This window comes from Watersipora subatra, chromosome 7 (genome assembly GCF_963576615.1).
Source record: "Watersipora subatra chromosome 7, tzWatSuba1.1, whole genome shotgun sequence".
Lineage (NCBI taxonomy): Eukaryota > Metazoa > Bryozoa > Gymnolaemata > Cheilostomatida > Watersiporidae > Watersipora > Watersipora subatra.
In genome coordinates, this window is record NC_088714.1 from 60,546,039 (window position 1) to 60,569,087 (window position 23,049).

At 33.0% G+C, this 23,049-nt stretch overlaps 1 protein-coding gene across 1 annotated transcript; it reads left to right on the top strand.

The window, feature by feature from the left end:
- The first annotated feature begins 644 nt into the window (after nucleotides 1-644).
- Nucleotides 645-21,063, top strand: LOC137400939 (anti-sigma-I factor RsgI6-like). Its single transcript, XM_068087277.1, has 12 exons — nucleotides 645-780; nucleotides 2,512-2,653; nucleotides 4,507-4,664; nucleotides 5,246-5,338; nucleotides 6,774-7,000; nucleotides 7,324-7,425; nucleotides 7,952-8,058; nucleotides 12,669-12,809; nucleotides 18,385-18,463; nucleotides 19,407-19,636; nucleotides 20,270-20,363; nucleotides 20,809-21,063. The coding sequence occupies exons 1-12, from the start codon at nucleotides 645-647 to the stop codon at nucleotides 21,061-21,063; spliced, it is 1,764 nt and encodes a 587-aa protein (XP_067943378.1).
- Nucleotides 21,064-23,049: the final 1,986 nt, after the last annotated feature.

Below are 23,049 nucleotides of genomic sequence, written 5' to 3' on the forward strand. Positions count from 1 at the left end.
GCTTGTCATCATATATCGCATCAATAATGGAAGACAAACCCAGTTCAAAAACTCTAATCTAGTGTCAGGACAAAGATTTTTTCCTAATCTATCTACATCTAGTGAATAAGCTCCCATCACAAGAGCTTATTTACTGGTGTGGTAAGGAGGAGCGGTTGAGATATGTAAATATAGGCTGTCTTTCTAAAGTTCTCACACCCGAACGATGCAAAGCTGTGATCGGGCTCCATGCTTTAAGTGGATGCGACAGTGTAAGCGCATTTTATTCCAAAGGGAAGAAAACTTTCTTCAAACTGCTAAAGAACAACTTTGAATTATGTAACACACTGAAGTCATTGGGATCAGATTTTGAAATTGATGGTGCAATAAGAGAATCTATTGAGACATGCATATGCAGATTATATGGTGATCAAACAAACTCCATCAATGAAGCATGGTATAATATCTTCTGCTCGATCAATCAAACCTACCACCCAGACTAGATGAGTTAGTTCTCCTTATATCTAGGGTTGCCTGTCAGGCCGCAATATGGAGAAGAGCCAAGCAAACCATCCTCAATGCCCCATTCCCCGAGCAACCCGGATAGTTTATGAAAGGTGGAGAGCTTAAAGCTAGATGGATGACACAACAGCCAGCACCTCATGATGTGCTCATGGACATTTTTTGTCAATGCAAAACTGGGTGCCAGTCTCGTCGCTGTCAGTGCAACAAAGCAGATCTCAGATAAGTATGGAGATGAAAGTATTAATGCAAAAGACTCAGATGACTGTGAATTAAAAGGTTAGTTTTTGAGGGGTGTTGTAACCAGGGGTGTGCCTTATGTTTGACTAGAATACATATGTATGTATGTCATACCTAACAAAATCTGAATAATTGCAATTTCACTTACATAATGAAGTACACGGTTCAACATAATAAGCATTATTGATGAATATATGCATAAATACTAAAATATTATATATACATGGTCTGGGTCTTTAAAAATAATTTTCATTCTGTTTTGCAGATTTGTAATGATATAAGAGTTGCGGATTAAAAACAACAAACTGTAAAGCTGCCACATCAACCAAATTGGAATACATAATATTATATAATACAATTACAATATCATTTTATTATTTGAACAATAAATATTTTAGTGTTATCAGAATTGATTTCAATTTGGGTTATTGCAAATTATTTAGCATTAAGATGCCATTTTCATTATCAAGGTGTTGGTAGAAGCACATGAAACATTGCGAACATTTATTTAATTAAAATAATATATTAATAATATTGTTCAAAAATGGAAACTCTGAGAGATGCAGAAATCAGATATTTGAAATCAGCTCAAAATTCTGATTTAGATGCCACTCTTATCACATAGCCAACCTTCAAAAGGAATAAATCTCGTTTTTGACAACTTTTTGATGCCCTCCTACTGTACTATTGCATTTTTGGAATGGAATACAATTGAGAGATGTTTGTTTTGTTTTAAATAGATTAACTATAAGTCAATGAAATATTAATGCAAACCAACATAAAACTAGTTTATTAGCTTTACACTTGCCCTGGTGTTTGCTAAAACCTTTGAAGGCAAACTATGGGAATAAAAAAAGGAAAGAAGCCAGTGCCGGTACCTGAAGTTTTTGCTCAAAATAATTATATGACTATCTTAATTTGGTTTCAACTAGTCAGTAAAATTATCATCTATCTAAATACATGAGTTTTAAATAATTATTCTATTCTATTTGAAAGCTTTCTATTCAAACTAATCTTAGTTGATTAGCCACAGCACATCATGAAATGATGTTGCAGCCAGGCATGAAATAATTAGCAGCTAAGCAAACTAGATTAAATAATATTAAATAATTATTTTTATTTTATTATTACTTTGAAATTGCCCAGCTGTTTGCTAAAACTTGTGAGGGCAAGCTATGAGAATAAAAATGAGGAAAGAAGCCAGTGCTGCTGGTTCATTTTCTTTTTGCTAAAAATAATTCTACACTGATCTTAGCTTGATTTCAAATAGTCAGTAAACGCATCATCCATCTAAATACATGAGTTTAAAATAACTAATATATTCAAAAGCCTTCCATTCAAACTAATTTTAGTTGGTTAGCCACGGCACATCATAAAACTGATGTTGCAGCCAGGCATGAAGTAATTAGCAGCTAAGCAAAACTAGCTTATCTAATTATACTTGCAATTATTAAACCAGCTACTATGGATCACTAGCTTTCTATGTGAATGACTCATGTTCAGTTCCATTCAGGAGAGCTTCCACAGGATAACTCAATCTTTCAGCAAATGGTCACTGGAGCAAAACATTACATCCTATAACTGAGTCAAGACTTGCACTATTCCCACAGAATGGTGAAGTTGTCACCACTGCAGATCAGCCTTTAAAAAACCAATCGTCAATCACTCTTTTCCTTGAGGGGGAGAAAGAAGGGCGCTCTTTGAACAGCGTAACCAGAATTATGTCTAGTCAGGTAGCTGTTGTGTTCATGTTATTACTATACATCGCAGGAAGCAGAGACAATCTACTTGGAAATGCAGACTTTGAGCTGCCGATTGGAGGGCCAGACAATTGGTTTGCAACTAAGTGTACTGCTACCCCCTACACAAAAGATGTTGTGAGCGGAAACTTTTCTCTTCGGATATCAGACATGTAAGTGTGTGAGATTTTCTACTTATTACTAACTTTAGTGTATTTAGTAGTTATGATCTGTAATTAACTTTAGCATTGCAGTGTACGGGGTGCAGTGCATACCGTAGGAAGTTCTTACCTTTGAGACAAGCGTATAATATTGACGCTGAATTTAACTCAACTGAATTTAAGTTTCTAAACACATACTTGAAGTTATGTTTAATATGTATTTTTCTAATACAAACTTCAACTTTATCATTTGCTAGAGTTTTACCATTTATTTCTTTTTAGTTTTACTGTCACTATAACTTATAACAAATAGTACTTTCGCTATAGCTTATAACAAGTAGTACTTTCACTATAACTTATAACAAATAGTACTTTCACTATAACTTAGAACAAATAGTACTTTCACTATAACTTATAACAAATAGTACTTTCACTATAACTTAGAACAAATAGTACTTTCACTATAACTCATAACAAATAGTACTTTCACTGTAACTTATAACAAATAGTACTTTCACTATAACTTATAACAAATAGTACTTTCACTATAACGTATAACAAATAGTACTTTCACTATAACTTATAACAAATAGTACTTTCATTATAACTTATAACAAATAGTACTTTCACTATAACTTATAACAAATAGTACTTTCATTATAACTTATAACAAATAGTACTTTCACTATAACTTATAACAAATAGTACTGAAATAGAGACCAAGCAAACATCGTATCTCTTTCAGCCATTCTGAAAGGGGTTTTGGCAAATAGCATATCTGCACCGTAATCAGCATACCTACCGCCAAATTTTAATTTCGATTAATTTTTTGTTGATATCATATGGCGAAAAAACATTTTGATTTCATATGGTGAGAATGAAAAAACATCATGCTCCACTTGATAAGGCGTAAAAATTGTATAACAGGGGCATCACAACTCGATGGCAAACTGTATTATTTAATAATAAAATGTGCACACTTAGCGTGTACAATGACAAAAAGGATATACATTATATGGTAAGAGTGATGAGTGTGATAAGAATGGCTTAGTTTTGTGGTTACCCTTGTTAGTAGACGTCCGATTTGAATTTTGCAATTTCAAACTTAGTAGGCCTACGAAGGGGATTTTCTTTGCTAAAGTTTTATCGCTATAGCTGAGCAGGCAAATGAAAAGCAAACGACAGGTCAATTCCTACAGGTATGATATAGTATGATTCCTTCTTTAAGGTATAATACGCCACACAAGCACTACAACTAGCTAAAGCACTGGGTCCTCAGAAGTTGGAATAATTCTGCAAAAAAGCCAACATTCGCCGCTTTACCAAAAGAAATTACAAAAAGAGGGCGGTTTTGATTAATTTAAGTTTAAGGTTTAACAAGTAACTCTTGTAATCTTTTTTAAAGCTACTATGTTGAAATTTCACTTAAGTCTATTTAAAGAACTTTCCAAGGTAGTGGAACTCTATTAAATTGTTTTTTTACCAGAACCAGTAAAAACTATTGGTAATGGTAGACTGTTTTTTTAAACCTAGTTTTAGGGTGATGATTTGTTTTACTGTACTATCATTTGAATAAAATTCTGAATGTGCTATCAAAAGAATTTTGTGCTCATAAAGTGTCTTAACAAGTTTATCATATAAGTATGTAATAGTATAATATAATATGATATGTATAATATAATATGTAATAAAATGATAAATATTGTATTATATTGTATTATTTGTATATTTAATATACAAATAATATAATATGTAATTACAAAGTTCAACAAAACATTAAGGTAGTTCTGGAATTAGTTCTGTCTAAGCGCATTTCTGAAACCATTATTAGAGATATTTTTTATAGAAACCATTTAATTTTGTAGGACATTGTCTTATGGGTCAGTGCGGTACAGCACCCTCAACTTACTACAGCCCGGTAAACGATATTTCCTCTCTGGCTGGGTGAAAGTTTTAAATTCTGAGGCAGATGTTACCACGATGAATCTGGTTCACCTTTATAGATTAGATAAAGGAGTTGATGGTACAGTAATTTATAAAGTAAATTTTCTAGCAAAACTAATGATTTTTTTGCAAGGTTTTCAACAAAAGACAAGTTTCTAGGCAAAGTATTGACACCAAATTATAATAAAGTAGCATAATTAATATTTGAGGTTCAAGTAATTTTTTCTTCTTAAAAGAGTCAGATTCATACATTTTGCTGCTAATACTTGTTATCGCTGAATTATGTCTCAGCACATTCTACTGTCTAGTTATTTTACCAGTCCTTTCAAAGGTTGGTTACTTCAGCATGCATATTGTTTAGGATCATTAACATTTTTGATAAAATAATTGCTAAAAATCAACTATTTAGTAAAAAATGTTGTTAAAAGGTGGTCACTTAAGATAATTATAATTAAAAATTCCATACGGTTTCACACAATGTACAATTTTTTACATAAGATTATACAGCCAGAATAAAACATTACAATTTATTAAAAAAAGAAGTTCTCGTTTGTATACAAAAGACACAAAAAACCTAGCTTATGTAAAGATTTTTGTCATTTGTGACCGTTTTAGACCTACTGAGAGTTAACTTGTTTATCTTGTTGAGAATTCCTTTAGGTAAAGTTAGCCAGCTCCGAACTCTGGACACAGTAGTTTATGAGGTTGGAACGGATGGGTGGGTGAAACTTTCAGCAGAGTTTGAGAAAGAAGGTACGCAGTTACAGTTACCCAAGTTATCAGGTTTATCAGCGAAAATATGTATTACTACAAAAGTACACAGTGTTAGAGGCCTATTAATATTATCTGTAATCGTTTAAATTTATATTCTTTTACTTTACAGTTTAGTAGTTGACATGTTTTTTACTCTAATAGATAAATTACAATCATTTTATCATGGGATAATTTGCTGAAATTAAAATTTGAATTTTCTGAAAACATGTTTTCATTGTACTGAATAACGGAAGACCGCAAAATAACTTTTTTGCAATCTGAAAACCGCTTGTATTGATTTCAAATTTATTTCATCAACACAATGCCTTATTTGTTAGTTGAAATAACCAACTTTGTTTTATTGCATTTTACATTATACATGTAATGTACTTTTTTTATAAGTCGTACGATTTTCCCATTTTGTAAAACTTTTAGTTGTTTTTGTAGAAGCATACAAATGTGCTTCGACTTAATTAGAAGGGTTTCTGCACAGAATTATTCATATTTACAAGTTTCTATAAACTACCAAAAAATAACTTGATGACTTTTTTAAGAATCTATTGCATAACTGTTTTCAAAAATAGTTTATAAATGTTCAAAATGGCATAAGTTAATTTATTCTTTGCATATGTGTAACCTTAAAGGATTTTGTGTCATGTATTCTGTTCAAGAACGCGAGTTCACAAATTCAAGTGCTGTATTTAGGAATACAATCACTTTTTAATTGAGTTAGTATGTGGCAGAGCTTACATGCATATAGACTTTGTATTAGTCAGCAATTTTGAACCTTCTGATTCATTTTATTAGTAAAGGCCTAATGTTTAGAACTCAGTCTATGCTGACTCGGCATGATTGAATTTACTTAACTGCAATAATGTTATTCAGTATGTTGTTAGCTTTATCATAACCTTAGAATATCTATTGAGATCACATAATCAAAAAAGAGCTGACAACTCTCAAATCAAATAATATACTGCCGGCAATAGTTAGCAAAGCATGACATTTAACAAAAAACATGAGTTTATTGTTTATAACAGCCCATTGCTAGATTTTTTGTGACTCGGTGATAGTAGAAATATTATTAGAGCGCTATATAAAAGCCAAAACCTCTAATTGTCTTTTATTTGTTCTCAACAAAGCTTTGTTCTGCATATTTTTAAATATTAACTTGTAAAATAGTTCATGTCGCTTTATGACAGCATTGTAAAAGACCTCCATCAATTCTGCATTGATTAGAAGCTAATCTCATTAGGTTTCTTTAGACATAAATCGAACCACTGTCATATAAAGAGATTAATTACTTTTGAGGATTCACTTGTTTTTTATTTAGTATTTATTACCAGAGTTTAATATTTAATTCCGTTACTTAAAATAGCTGTAGTTTGATTTACACTGAGATTTAAATTTGTTTAATAAAGATTGCTCCAAATTTTAGACTTTTCTGACCCAGTGTTCGCTAATGTAATCTACATAGTCCCCTACCAAACTACACCTTACCCAGAATACCTCATCGATGATTTCTCGCTTGTGGAGATGGTTGATGATCCAGCCTGGAAAACAAAGGCTATAGATAGAAATAATGCTGAAAGAAAAACTAATGTTACGATCAGGCTGAATGTGTCGAAGAACCAGAAAGACTATTACTCCAGGATGCGGCTGACTGTACGTCAGATAAGTTAACCTTTAAAATAGGTTTAGTGTTGATTGGATACATACATGTAATTCATACACATATAACTATAGTACTCTTTTATAATTTGCTATAATTTGCCCAGCAGTGTAATAAATGGTTATCTAATCATTTCATTTAATCAGTAAACTTGTCTAAGACTTCTGTTTAAAAGTCACTTCTAACCTCTTTGTAGTAAAAAGCAATTTTTTTAACGAAAACTTGTCGCACATAAATTTCTAATCCTATGCAAATATTATAAACGCGATGCTAGCAAACATTTATATCTCAGTTAAAAAACTAAAGCACTTTACAGTTACAGCAAAAAGCGGGCTATTTTGGCATTGGAACTAAAGTCGACTCATTCCTCCTCAACACGCACGATAACTACAGAAAAACAGTTGAAGACAATTTTGAGGTAAGTGTCTATTAGGTTTATGCAATCTTAAGAAAATGTGCAATGTTGATTTCCAAACATTTATAGTGATGCAAAGACTATACTCAAGCACTGGTGTAAAGCTCATCGGACTACTTCAATAAAATGGGAACTTGTTATCAGAGTACCACCATTAGCGTAGTACCATCATGTTAAAGGTGATTGAAAAAGCTGAGCTCTGTTCAATTTGTTGCTAGCAATTTGTTGCATTAAATGTGTTATAGTTGGCACGTGATTGCCGCAAGAGCACTGCTGAAGATATTTTGCCACGTTTACCATCTTCTGTCTTTTGTTGCAAACAGCCATCTTTTAAACAACCTTGACTGTGTACGACAGCTTGGTCTTGCGATTATTGGTGGCTTAGGTTTATTTGAATACAAGTGGCAGAGCCTCATGCTAGAATGCAATAAGTAGTGGCTACAGTATTGCAGCTGATATGGATTCATGATTTATTGTTATACTTGCTTGTTGTGAAGAGTTCCGTTTGAACAAATAAATGTGTATTTAGTGGGTTACACTGGGTACAGATTTGAGTTGGAAGAGAACAGAGTACAGCCAGTTTGAATTAACATGGGAGGATTCAGATGCTGGCATGAAGCTACTACAGAAGATGAAGTAAGTATTTACACATAACTGTAGTATTACATTCAACACAGGAAATATAAGTATTACATACAACACAGGACTAGAAGTATCTACACAGCTATAGTATTGCATACAAAACTTGAGGTAACTATACGTAGCTATAGTATTACATACAAGACATGAAGTATCTATACATAGCTATAGTATTGCATACAAGACATGAAATATCTATACATAGCTATGGTATTGCATACAAAACATGAAGTTTCTATACATAGCTATATTATTACATACAAGACTTGAAGTATTTATATATAGCTAAGTATTACATATAAGACATGAAGTATCTATACATAGTTCTAGTATTCCATACAAGATATGAAGTATCTATATATATATATATATATATATATATATATATATATATATATATATATATATGTGTATATATATATATATATATATATATATATACTAGCTGCATTACCCGCCTACAGTAACAGATTCACGGGCAGCATAAGGTTTATTGAGAGTTGGCTTTCATACTGTAAAACAACTCCAAATATGCAGTTACATTTCCCTCTCTCCATCTCTCCCTCTTTCCCCTCTCTCCCTCTCTCCCCTCTCTCTCTCCCCTCTCTCCCCTCTCTCTCTCCCTCCCTCTTCCCCCTCTCCCCCTCTCTCTCTCTCCCCTCCCCCCTCTCTTCCTCGCTCTCCCTCTCTCTCCCTCTCTCTCTCCCCTCTCTCTCTCCCCTCTCTCTCTCTCCCTCCCTCTTCCCCTCTCTCTCCCTCTCTCTCTCTCTTTCTCTCTCTCTCCCCCCCTCTCCTCCTCGCTCTCCCCTTCTCTCTCTCCCCTTCTCTCCTTCCCTCTCTCTCTCCCTCTCCCCCCTCTCCCTCTCTCCCCCCTCTCCTCCTCGCTCTCCCTTTCTCTCCCTCTCTCTCTCCCTCTCTCTCTCCCCTCCCCCCTCTCCTCTCTCTCCCCTTCTCTCACTCTCTCTCTCCCTCTCTCCCCTCCCTCTCCTCCTCGCTCTCCCTCTCCCCCTCTTTCTCTCCCTCTCTCTCTCCCCCCCCCCCCTCTCCCTCTCTCTCTCTCCCTTAGTTCAACGCAACACATGCGGATAGACAACATTTTTGATTTTTCTGTCGGGCGTATGAAGAAACAGTTTTCGGCGTGTGCCTACTTTTGAGCAGGCGACGTATAGCTGGTCATGGCTGATGCAGGGTGACAGTAAGTCGATAGCAGCTGCTTTCTTTCTTTTCACAATAGCGTATCACAACCCTCGGAGTACTCGTGAAAGTTCTGTAATAGTAAGTTACAGTAGGCCTACTCGTAGCTGGAAAAAAATTAGTAACTCGGCTGCTGAAGGAAATGAAGATGACCCACTATCACGAACAGCGGCAAATCCAACGTTATTAAGTAGTGGAGATGTGGCAATTCATAGACAATACAACATCGTATAAGAAACTCTTACCTTTTTGATGTGGAAATTTAGTAGGTGAGAAATGCGTTTTTCCAGTGGCTCCGAGAAACGAACGTTTACGTGACCTTCTCGGTACACGTTGGCAGTAAATATTAATTGCATGTGAATAACTACTCGTTAATTTATTTTATTTAATGAATAGTACATTTGTATAGTTGTATAGACACCTTTGTATAGGCCGCAGAACTCAGGAAAGGTGCTTTTTAACACGGCAGAAAATTTGCCGTTTAAAAAGCGTGCTAACCGGGGATTTCGGTTAATGCGCCCGAGCGGTGAAAGAAAAACAACAGAATCGCCACTCCTTTATATAAGCCGCTTGGCTCAAATCGTCAAAGAAAAGTAGCGGCTAATAGTCCATATTACGAAATTACGATATTACGATTTCAACTATCTGCTATATAGAGAACAGCGTTTTTCTAGTGGTTGCAAGAAACAACCTTCACATGACCTTCCCGGTACACGTTGGCAGTAAATATTAATTAGATGTAATTTACTACTCATTAATTTATTTAAAGAGCAGTAAATTTTATTTAATTCACTACTAATATTTATATTAATTTAATTTTACTACTTACTCATATTAATTTAAGTTTGCTTCGTACGATCGAATCGAAAAAAAAAGACCGCCATATAATTTATTTATACTGCTCATATTTGGGAGTTATCGGTGACTCAATATATCGAGAAGACAACTCATACTATTAGCATATCAGTATTTATCGTCCATCCCTACGATGAATAGTATGTTACGTATTATAATAGAGGCGTGTACTAACCGGAAATTCCCGTTAATGCGCCCTAGCGGTGAAAAAAACCACAGAATAGACACGCCCTTATATAAAAGTAGCGGCTAATAGTCGGAAAAGTACGGTACTCTATAAAGCGGACAGACAGATACACAGATAGATAGACAACGATTGCCGTTTATATAGTAGATATATATATATATATATATATATATATCTAGTATCTACACATAGCTCAAGTACAGCAGAGGATAAAAATATATATAGCCATTTACTTATCTTTCATAAACAACTTTCTGCATAAGAATCGTTAAGTTTAACGTATTCATAGATGTAAAATGTTTTTCTTGTGGCCATGAAGGCCATCTACTGTAGCTTGACAGTGTCAGAACAAACAGATCAATGAGCGGAGAGGATCGTCAGCATCATAGTTATAGATGTACAGATGTACAAAGACCAGTACACTTGTTAAGTTAAAAACATTGTCTGATTAGTAAGTTGGTGTTTGTATCAACCTGTGTTTTATGGTGCTTGTTCGGTGTTAACAAAGAACGAACCTCAGAAAATCATACAGTATGTGCCATAACCTAAGGATAAGTCAGCAATACTAGAAACAACTCAGTTTTCTCAATATTATGAGTTGTTTTGGACTGCAGGCAAAAAATAGCATTATTTTTTTTACTTTATATTAGTAACTTGCTTGCCGCTTTATTCCTGGTGGTGTTTTTATTACTTAAATTTGGTTGATCTACCAAGGCAGTGCCTCGAGTGACTGCTACATCGCAAATCATCTTTGTTGTCCATTTGTTCACAAAAATAATATTGACATGCATTATTTGCATTCTGGTCAATAGTGATGTGACATATAGTGATAGTGACATCACACACTAGTGAAGTTGAAGATAAACACTAATAACTATAAACACTAATAACTATAAACACTAATAACTATAAACACTAATAACTATTAACACTAATAACTATAAACACTAATAACTATAAACACTAATAACTATAAACAATGATAACTATAAACACTAGTAATTATAAACACTAATAACCATAAATACTAATAACTATAAACACTAATAACTATAAACACTAATAACTATAAACGCTAATAACTATAAACACTAATAACTATAAACACTAGTAACTATAAACACTAATAACTATAAACAATAATAACTATAAACACTATAATAACTATAAACACTAATAACTATAAACACTAATAACTATAAACACTAATAATTATAAACACTAACAACTATAAACAGTAATAACTATGAACACTAATAACTATAAACACTAGTAACTATGAACACTGATAACTATAAACACTATAACTATAAACACTATAATAACTATAAACACTATAATAATTATAAACGCTAGTAACTATAAACACTAATAACTATAAACAGTAACAACTATAAACACTAATAACTATAAACACTAATAACTATAAACACTAATAACTATAAACACTAATAACTATAAACACTAATAACTATAAACAGTAACAACTATAAACACTAATAACTATAAACACTAATAACTATAAACACTAATAACTATAAACACTAATAACTATAAACACTAATAACTATAAACACTAATAACTATAAACAGTAACAACTATAAACACTAATAACTATAAACACTAATAACTATAAACACTAATAACTATAAACACTAATAACTATAAACACTAATAACTATAAACAGTAACAACTATAAACACTAATAACTATAAACACTAATAACTATAAACACTAATAACTATAAACACTAATAACTATAAACACTAATAACTATAAACACTAATAACTAAAAACACTAATAACTGTAAACACTAATAACTATAAACACTAATAACTATAAACACTAATAACTATAAACACTAATAACTATAAACACTAATAACTATAAACACTAATAACTATAAACACTAATAACTATAAACACTAATAACTATAAACACCAATAACTATAAACACTAATAACTATAAACAATAATAACTATAAACAATAATAACTATAAACAATAATAACTATAAACACTAGTAACTATAAACACTAATAATTATACACTAATAACTATAAACACTAGTAACTATAAACACTAATAACTATAAACAATAATAACTATAAACACTATAATAACTATAAACACTAATAACTATAAACACTAATTACTATAAACACTAATAATTATAAACACTAACAACTATAAACAGTAATAACTATGAACACTAATAACTATAAACACTAGTAACTATAAACACTAATAACTATAAACACTATAACTATAAACACTAATAACTGTAAGCGTAATAAACTGATAAACAAAAACACTAATAACTATTTGCTGATAAAACTATCATTATGCAGTGTGATCTATTTGTAGTAAGAAAGTGAGAGGTGGCTCCATACATGAAGGAGCCTATAGTTTGCAGCCAGACTTTGTAAAAACAATGGTTGTCGAGGATGATATTTACAGATCCAGCATGAAGAGGATCGATGACTTGGTTGGCAGATATCGATACCAGTAAGCTCAACTTTAAATCATTTCTTATTCTCTTATATTATTTTATATTATGATATCATTCATTATACTGAAAAATATAGTACATCATAATATTCAGTATAATAAATGTAATCTAATATATGACAACAGTATATTGGATTGGATTACATTACGGTACCTATTACGTATATTATATATTTTCGGATTATATTAAATTTTTAAAATATTTTATGTTAAATAGCATTAGCTGATATAATTTTATATTATAATATAGTGTATTGTGTTATGTTTGATTGTTTAATATCATGCTGTACTTCATTACTTTATATTGAATTGTATTATTGTTTTCATGTTATAGTTTATTATAGTGTATTCTATTGTTCTATATTGTATTATATTTTATTTTTAATATTACAGCAAATTAACTTATGATATATTATAATGTGTCTTATTTTAGCAGATTTTTCTCTCATATATTGTTTTCTAGTAAACCTTATTATAGCACATTGTGGTATATTACATTATTACAATCTAACCTTGATATACAAAATAATTTATTACATTATTCATTTAGTATACTTTAATTGTTTTATGTAAGAAAATCATAGCTATAATAATATGTTTTATTGTTATGTTTAGTTAGGTGCTGTTATTTTGTATTGTTATATGTATTGTTTATGTTATAATAATGTATTTTTATCTGATTACCTTGTTCCACAGCTCAAATCAAATATTTAATCATACTTAGTTTAAAGAAATGCATACGGCATGAAAGCAAATTTATTACAAAAAATACATCAGAGCTGAATTTTACAAAACTGACTAAAAAGTAGCAAACTGTAAAAAATGCTTCCAATGATCCCGCTTCCTTTATGTTAAACACAAAAAATCGAGTTGAACCGTGGACATGCATCTTTCTTATCATTTTCCTTTCATCGTTTCCTGTAATGATCGGGTATAGAAAAGTGAAAATGATAAAAAAGATGCATTTCCAAGGTTCCACTCTATTGTTTGTGTTTTTTTGATTGCTGACAGTATTTCCAAAAAATATTATTCAATTGTTTCTTGCTTTCCTTGTTTAACACTTCTATCGCTTTAGCTATATTTTACGGAATCCACTGTGGATCACTACAAAATGGAAAATTCAAGAGACTGTTTTGTATTAATTGGGCACTAAAGAACTTAGCCTGTCTTGACAAACTGTTGTTTTTGCGGAGTTGTCCCCCGTCGAGCAGGCGAGCAAAACAACAGCTTGTCACAAGACGTATCGCACCGGATTCACTAGCTGCACTGAAAAGGAGTTGTTCTCTTCCGTTTATGCGGCTTGGCTGCAATATTATGGCGGTCACTCCATTGGTAATCAAAACGAATTTCGCGCAAAAATTTATGTAGAAAAAATAAGATTACTACGTTTAACCAGCAACCAGTCTCTGCGGTAAACTATAATAGAGAACTTTAGAACTTAGGCAACAACAGTGACTAAACATGTCGTTATTTGCGCGCTCAGTCAGTTTTATTTCTATTTTTGTATCAGTCAGTTTTATTTGTTCTTATGGATTTTATTTTCAATTTATTTTATTCTTAAATTCTACTAACGTTTACGACAGAGGCTGGTTTTTGGTTAAATGTCGTAATCTTTTTTTTTCTACATAAATTTTTGCGCGAAATCCGTTATGATTACCAATGGAGCGACCGCCATAACATCGCAGCCAAGCCGCATAAACGGAAGAGAACAACCCCCAATGAGTGCAGCTGATGCATCAGGTGCAGTACGTCTTGTGACAAGCTGTTGTGTTGCTCGTCCGCTCGACGGGGGGACAACTCCGCAAAAACAACAGTTTTTCAAGACAGGCTACAAAGTACTATACATACTTAGAAAAACCCAAATATAGGTACCGATTTACAAAAATGTAGTAATTTGAGAAACTTTAGGAGCCATATCTTAAAATTATTTTGCAGTTCGAGACAAATATTCGCTTCAATTTTCCCATGTATTTCGAAGACTTTTTATGAAAAGGTTGTAACTTAAGGGTTTACCACATGAAATTGTATTATTACTAATTAATATAGTTTATAGCTCACCAAAGAATAAGTTATTGCTAGCACTAAATATAATATATAGCAAAAATATGTTCTCACAAACTAAATTGAAATCTCTACGCATATTTTTCTTCCCTTGTTAATTTATCTTTGTGCAGTGGTGTGTTTCATAACTGGTTCTTATTTTGAGCTCATTTCATATCTAGTCGATGCCCTTTGTGGCAACAAAATAACTATCAACACAGATTGCAATCAGAACAAGTCCATAACAGTTTTGCGTGTTTTCATCATTACTTTCTAGATTGCTAGATATTGAGACAATAAATTTCTCACTTCAGTTTCTCCATGGATTTGCTTGTACTCTACTTATAGCAACTTCTTTTAGAACCTAACACTTTCTATCCTGCTATTCTGTGCTAAGCTCAGTAACATGATAATAACACAAAACTGTGACACGTAATGGCAGGTGCAAACACTGGGATGTCATAAATGGCAAGCTATCTGAAGGCAGCTTCCTTTCTCAGCGATATGGTGGAGACTAACTTGACTACGACTTGTATCGGAGAACAAAAGCAGTCGATTTTGCTGCAAAGCTTTTCATCAATGATCGAGGACTAATCAGCACTGGTGAAAACATTGCTGTAAGTACAGTAGATAACAGTAGATCAGAATCGAGGCTGCGGTGTGAATGCATGGGTGTATAGTAACGTCATTCTGGAAGTTTATTAGTGCATTCGGTGCATTTTATGTCAGCAATAAGCCATTTTACTAAACCATTTGGGCTGTTTATTTATCCAATTGGCAGTTCATTGTGCTATGAGAGATCGTGATGTGAAGTACTTATATGCATAATTATTCATTCATGCTGCCAGCTGGTCAAGTGGTGCGGTAGGTAGTGCACTCATTTGAGAATCTGAGTATCCCGGTATGATTCCTGTGCGGGGTAAACCTTTTTCCTAATTTCCATTGGGTGACTTTGGACAGACAGACAGACAGGCGGACAAAGCTCCTATTACAGCAAAGATGTTTTAAATATTCTTGCATATTGTCTTAACCTTAAAAAGGATATCTGGCAACTATCATATTTGAAGCTGCTACATCTCAAAGTTGAGCAGTGTTTGTTGCTTGACTAGTATTTCTGAACTATTCATAGCAAACACTCACAACTATGCACAGTGGTTGCTTTGAAAAAAAACATTTTACTTGTGCTTTCTCAACAAGGATTGGCAAGTTTTTTAAGCATTGCCGTTTACTTCAAAAATACATATTTATTTATTTCAGCAAAAACTGATTTTTAGCCTGCATCTAAATATGTATAAGTATACACTGCAAGAATTATTTTTATTATATAATGTATACTAGATGGATGCTCGACGTTGCCCAGCTAATGAAAAGGTTTTTGCAAAGATAATCTATATTTATTTAACATCCACAATATTTACCATCATAAATTTTAAACTCTTCTTATCATGAGAAAAGTGTTTTCGCCGTTGAAATAAATTAAGAGAAAAGCTATAGCAACTGTAAAGGTGTTCAAATGTGAAGTAATAGTAAGTAATGACTAGATAAAGCATGACTTGTCACAATGGTTACAAAAAATGAACTAATAAAACTAAATAAAATCCACGAAGAGGGTAGATTAAGTTAATAATAACAAAGAGTAAATAGAAGTGCGTGTATAAAAAGGTTGCTGTTGCCTCACTTGCTTTAATTCAAAACTTTGAATACAAAAATCCTGGTACCTTTCGATAGTCGATACTGGCGCAAACGTAAGAATTTGATGTTGAAACAAAATTCATCAGTGCAGCGCGTGATGGTACTTTGTCTGACACACCGAAAGAGTAAGTAGAGGCAATTCCTACTTGAGAATGTCTATGTGAACATTGACCTTTGCCATAACCAGAAATTGAAGATTTAAATTATGCTATTATAGTTGCACTGTAAAACAACATTTAAAATTGCAATGGCACAATTAAAAATTACAAAATAGAAAAATGAGTAATGGATCTTGAAAAAGCTTTTTAACAAAAGTTAAAAAATCGCAAACACTAAAGGTAGTAATAATTGACAATAACACGTGAATATTCAGCTTTAGCTTTAATCATGATAAGGGAATGTATACTACCACGACTAGACATTGCTAGTCATAAATGGCGATAAAAAGTAAAAGTAAAAATAAAGAAGGTAAGAACAGCTTAACCTTGCGGTTAGCTGCGCGTTTTGCACACTTCTAATTGCAATCATTGGGAGGTCAATTCCAGTACAATTGATATTTTACATTGCAAATTTTAACCGCTGTAGCTGGGCACAGCGATAAAAGACAAACAAAGGACAAACAAAATTTACTTAATATAGAGATGAAGTTTTTAATTCTGTCCGGACTTTTTCTAACTTCATTACATAAAATGTGTTTTTCTGAAAAAGAAGTTTTAGGTTTTAATTAAACTACTAATTTTAAGTTAATAGTAAAGAATGACAAAATAGTTCTAAGTAGGTTTTCTTTCTGATTAAAAACACAGCGGTAGATCTAGAGTAAAAGTTTTCAAAAACTACATATTTTATGGAAAATGGAAGTTATTATTATAAATTAGTACACTTTGCAGTCTTGTGCACCGTGAGAGATCCTCATGAGTAATCAGTTGGCTTTTTCGGCTATTGCCAAAAAGACCGTGAGCGTGTCTGAGCCGGACAGTTTATGAATATTATTACATTTTACTGAAATATTTTTACCGATAAAATATGAATAATAACTTTCAGTAGTACTATTTATTTAATACAAGTTACTCAAAGTTCATAGATGCAAAATGAGCAAAGATTTGGAGCTGCTTTGTGTCTAGCCCAACTGGTCATTGCTAACCATAAATGGCCACAAAAAATAAAATATTTTGCCAAACGACACTGCACTTGGAATGGGTTGTTAACATATTTTATTGGCTCAGCACATGCAGATAATTGTTTCCTTTCATTAGAAGTACATATACGACAAGGTATTTTATTAACTACTCACTAGTCAGAAACAATTTGTAGGAAGCCAGCTAAAGGACCATAAAGCTATGCAACCTTTGACCATACGTAAACATTTTGCTAGGCCGTACTTCATGTACGTGGGTTGTAAAGCCAAATAGTTAATGGAACAAGCTGGAAAGTGCCTGACTGGTGTGGTGGTATCGTTCTCGCTTTGGGTTTGATGCAGCATGTATGGTCCCCGTGCGAGGCAATCTTTTTTTCTTACTGCTATTACTGTATAGTAGTTTCAGCCAGGCACTGCTCTTATTGTAGCATAGAAAAGCTGAACGCTACACTACTGCACTAATAGAATAATTACCTAATGAATTCGAGTAACTTGCCTAGAAAACTAGATTTTTTTAAAGTCTTTGCTAAAACAGTATCCACATTTGGGGCAGCTTAACAATCATTACGCGTAGTGGGCAACAGTGCTAGTTATTAACCCTAAGCAAGCGTTTTAAGCGTAAGTATCTTAACTGATGTAATGACTATTGGCCCAACACATCTGTTGTATTCCGCGTAGCTTAATGGTTGAGTTTTGTGCTTCTAGATTTGGAGGTCCCGAGAATGAATCTAGCGCCATGCAGATTTTTCATCGCTGGAATTTATTTGTTATAACTGGACACAAGGTTTAGCAAAAAGACAAACCCTTGAATTTATATATATACTGATTTTTTATTACCCACAGTTACTCGGGTAATAAACAATTATTTGGATAGAAAACTGATTTGTATTTAACATATAACAACATTTGCCCTTCTACCTTTCAAACTAAATATCATGAGAGAAGTGTTTTGTGTAGTTGAAATAAGTTAAGAGAAAAAATAAAAACAACTGTAAAGGTTTTCAAACTTTGTTAAACAACTTTTAAACTTCATATCATGAGAAAAATTTTTTGTGCATGTTGAATACATTAAAAAAATAAAATGACTATAAAAGGGTTTAGATGCAAAAGTGAAATAGTTAGCAAGTATTAGCTAGATTGAGCCTGTTTTGCTACGATTACAATAAAAGATGATTCGGTAATGATACAATTAATAACAACTGAGAAAACAAAATAAAAATTTGGAATATGTTGAATTAATAATAATTCTTGCATAGAAGTGTGTGTATACAAAAATTACTGTTCCACCAGAAGCTATCCATCAAAACTCTGAATACGCCGATACTGATATTGCAATATGTAAAAATGAGATATTGTAGTGTTTTTGTCTGATCAAAGGTGAAAGAATCTAGAAGACTTCCTACTCAAGATAATACAATTGTCCGCGTAAAAAGTACCAATGTTTACAGCGATTTAGCAATTGAACCTTAAGAAAAACCAGAAATAGAGATAAACAAAAACGCAAAAAAAGCATCGTGGTTCAGAGTTAATAGAATTTAATCGCCAAAATCTAATATCAAGAGTCTAATGTTGATATAGTTTTGCTGAAAACAAATTAGCCCTAATACGGCAAGGACAGAGAAGAGAATACATCAGCACTTGTATCAGTAAAACAAGGCTATCATAGAAATGCAAATAAGACACACAATAGATTCTTACAGTAAATAATGCACCACATTTTATCACAGGCCTTGAGGCGTCTAGTGAATAGAATGAAGACCCAAGGAGTACCTATCTCTGGAATTGGTGCTGAGGCCAACTTTGGAGAGAATTTTCCTGCTCCACATCTCATTAATCATCGTTTCACACAGCTGTCAGAACTTGGTCTACCAATTTGGCTAACTGGGTTTAGCTGCAGCCATGCTGACCCTGCGGTGAGAGCAGCATTCTTTGAGGATCTTATTGATATTGCGTTAAGGTAAATGCCTTTGCTGATACCGACCTCTTTTTCTTGCCCCTTAGGGTGGGTGTAACATGAGAACTTGTTTCATTTCTGTTGATATCTAGTTTGAAGCAAAAAAAAACACCTTGGCAAAATTTTTAAACTTTTTAATTGCTTTGTTAGACAAAAGTTAAGCAAGCCTATTCAAAGATTTTTTTAACAGTTTTTCCAACTGTTAGGAAACATAGTTCTGAAAATGCAGAATACCGCAGCATTAAAAACTAATGTGAGTGACAAAAACAGTTAAGCTTTCATTATTGTTTACTAGTACCCTGGCAGTCCTTTGAACCGTGGGAGATTGTCATATGTAATAGTTATGTGCATAATCATTCTTTGATAGGCAAAGGTGGTTGAGTGATAGAAATGGTAACACGCATAAATGGTAATCTGAGTTTCTGGGTTTGATGCATGCACGGAGCAATCATTTTTCCTGAAGCTCTTAGCGTGGATTTGAAAGGACAGACACAGCTTTTAATATACAAATAGTCATTATAGCAAAGATTGACTAAAATTTATTATGTTATGTTGCATTATGCTATGTTATGTAATGTTATGGTGCACACTGACATTTTTAATAAACATTTTTATGCCATACTCTTGGACTTTTAGTCACCCAAGTGTAGAAGGTATAATGCTGAATGAATTCTGGGATGGTCATCAAGAAACAGGAAACACATCATTGTTTGATGGAAGCGATCACTTGGTATGTCCTTCAATGAATATAATAAAAGTCAGTACAGCACCGTTAACTAAAATAAGGTTCTGCATCAATCTAGATCAACCCTAATTTTATTTGTATACCTACTCGCACATAGCAATATACTTTCTTCCGAAAAAAAACTTACCAAGTTTTGATCTAATGACATCAAGGATTATGTTACAGTATTACCAGTACTGCAAAAATAGTTGAATGTTAACTCAACAATGACACAACAGCGACTCGCTTAAAATATAAAATAAAGTCTTGTTGGCTTGTCACAAACTTTAAATGCACAGCTCGATGTTGTTCGTTTTTGTCAGTCTCTGTGTTACTATTTTAAGGCATTTCTGTTTATTAAATGTATATTGTTCTGACGAGCTGGTAAGGACCCATACAAGGAGCATGGCTGATGTTCCTGTTTAGAAACTTTTTTATGTAATCTTTTTAGCCAAATGATGCTGGACTGGCTCTTCAGAGAAGATCATCAGATCTCAGTAACTGGGTCAGAGCAGAGGAAATCAGTGTTGTTCCTTCGGAGAAGAGAAATATGGATCCCCAGATTCTCTATCCAGGACAGTACACTCTGATCGTAGAATATTTCAAAGACTCGACTTGGAAGCGATTGAGGAGTTATGACAACTTGAATGTACGAAAAGACAAGGAGAACCAAGATGGCACAATGATAATCAATGCATATTTCTAAGCTAGCTGACTTTAGCCTATTTCTGCTTTTTCTCTTTTTGGATGACCTTGCATTTTTCTAGCTCTTTCTATCAAATATATTCTTGCAAAGATGAACTCCCTATTTCATATACTCCCAGAGGTTATTGTAACTGTTTATTTTTCTGCATTCATTGTCAATAAGCATCTAAGCGATGGAAGTTTATAGCAGCAGGCTTAGCTGGAGAAAGAAAGATGACACCAAAAAGAATTTTGCACTTTGTACGCTACTGTGTAATGCATTTTGGTTGAATTTTAAAAAAATTGCGAAAGGCTTCAGCACTTGGCTGAGATTGCCAGTGTTTAGTTTTAAATATGCTATACGGCTTACACAGAAAGTAAAAGACATTTTAGTTTTGTCAGAGTAAGTCATATTTGATAGTTCTGGCAAGATTTTTAGCTTGAAAAAATTTTGAAATTGTAACAGCATTTCAAGTAATTAGCAAGGGCTGGTTGTCATGACAAAATTGCAGTCTATAAAAAGATTATACTAATAAGTGTATATGCTATTATTCATTAGGTAACAGAACTAATTTTCTCACTTTGCCTATTTGTTCCTACATGTAGATGAAGATCACTACATCATATCTGTTAGTCCTGAGTAAGAAAATCAGTTGTTTCATGATGAGGAAAGTAATAAATTGCATACTGAAACATTCTATAGCACGCCAACTCGAAATGGGTGCATTTCCAAATCAAAATCATTCACGCTTTGGAAACATACTGATCTTCATTCATGCAATTAACATTGTATCAAGGGTCACTAGTAAAATTCCTGAATTTTTTCGCTGAATTATCAAGTTGGCGCGGTACAAAATGACAAGGCGACTAGGTGGTTCAGAGCACCTGCAAAAGTTGGCAAATTTTATAAGCACTCCACATTATCTCAGTTTTCAAAGCTAAAGCGTAAGGAGCTGTAATATGTATTTTTTAGAGATAGCCTAACCTGCTTGGTTTAGTTTGGCACATGCACTTTCAGTGTATCGCTTTGAACACATTACCACTTTGAACACCTTAACACCAACAAGATCTGTTGTTAGTTTAAGACTGAATCATACTCACAACGTTTCAAGTTTACGCCATCTGAATGATGAAGATAGCAAAACCCACAAGTCAAGCGAGCTTCATCACTCACGAGTTTTATTACTATTATAATTACTATTATTATTATTAATATTACTTCTATTATAATTATTACTATTACTATTATGACTGTTATGATATTCTGGCAGTTATAAATTAATTTACTTATGACTTAGTGACCTCGTTTATTGAGAAGATTCCTGAGAAGCTACGCTAAACGAAATGGTCAAATCTCATAAACATAATTATAACTTCTGATTGAAGTTTTCCATGAAGCCTGATTATGCCATGAGCGGCTGTTTATGGCTGACCTATGATACAAATCTTTGCCACAAGAGCTGCAGCAACTTATTACTATACCTGACACACAGATGGCATTAATCAATACAGTTTGTGGCATCAATGATGCAAAATACGCTTCAAATTCCAAAGGTTGTTAATTTCAGTTTAGCAGACGCTGACCTTGAAGTTTACCAGCAGTTTGGCAGCTTTTCACTTTGTATCATCACCTCAAAGCTATAAACGATCAGCTGCCATTCAGTATGAATGACAGCATATGAAGTTACATATACCAGCCAAAGGATTACATGTGAGACCTTTCTATGCACTTTGTCTTAGAAAAATTGTCTTATTTTCGACATACTGATCTACTCTGAAGTTGTAATGTGCGTAAGAATATATGCTCACTACGAGCTTTGAAGCTATCTTGGTACTTTGAATGTATCAACTATTTATAGTGTATCTCTTGTTTAGCAAAGTAGGGGCATTCTGAACTGTAGATTAATAAAAGGTTACATCAAAGGTTGAAATGTCAATTATCATAAATTAACATAAATAAGGTCAATAAATATATATTATACTGTTTTAAATCAAATATTTCAAAATG

Coding starts and splice junctions, on each gene's coding strand:
- LOC137400939 (XM_068087277.1), top strand. CDS start 645: ATGTGCTCATGGACATTTTTTGTCAATGCAAAACTGGGTGCCAGTCTC. Junction 5,339..6,773: donor AGCAGAGTTTGAGAAAGAAG/GTACGCAGTTAC, acceptor TCCAAATTTTAG/ACTTTTCTGACCCAGTGTTC. Junction 7,426..7,951: donor CAGTTGAAGACAATTTTGAG/GTAAGTGTCTAT, acceptor ATGTGTATTTAG/TGGGTTACACTGGGTACAGA.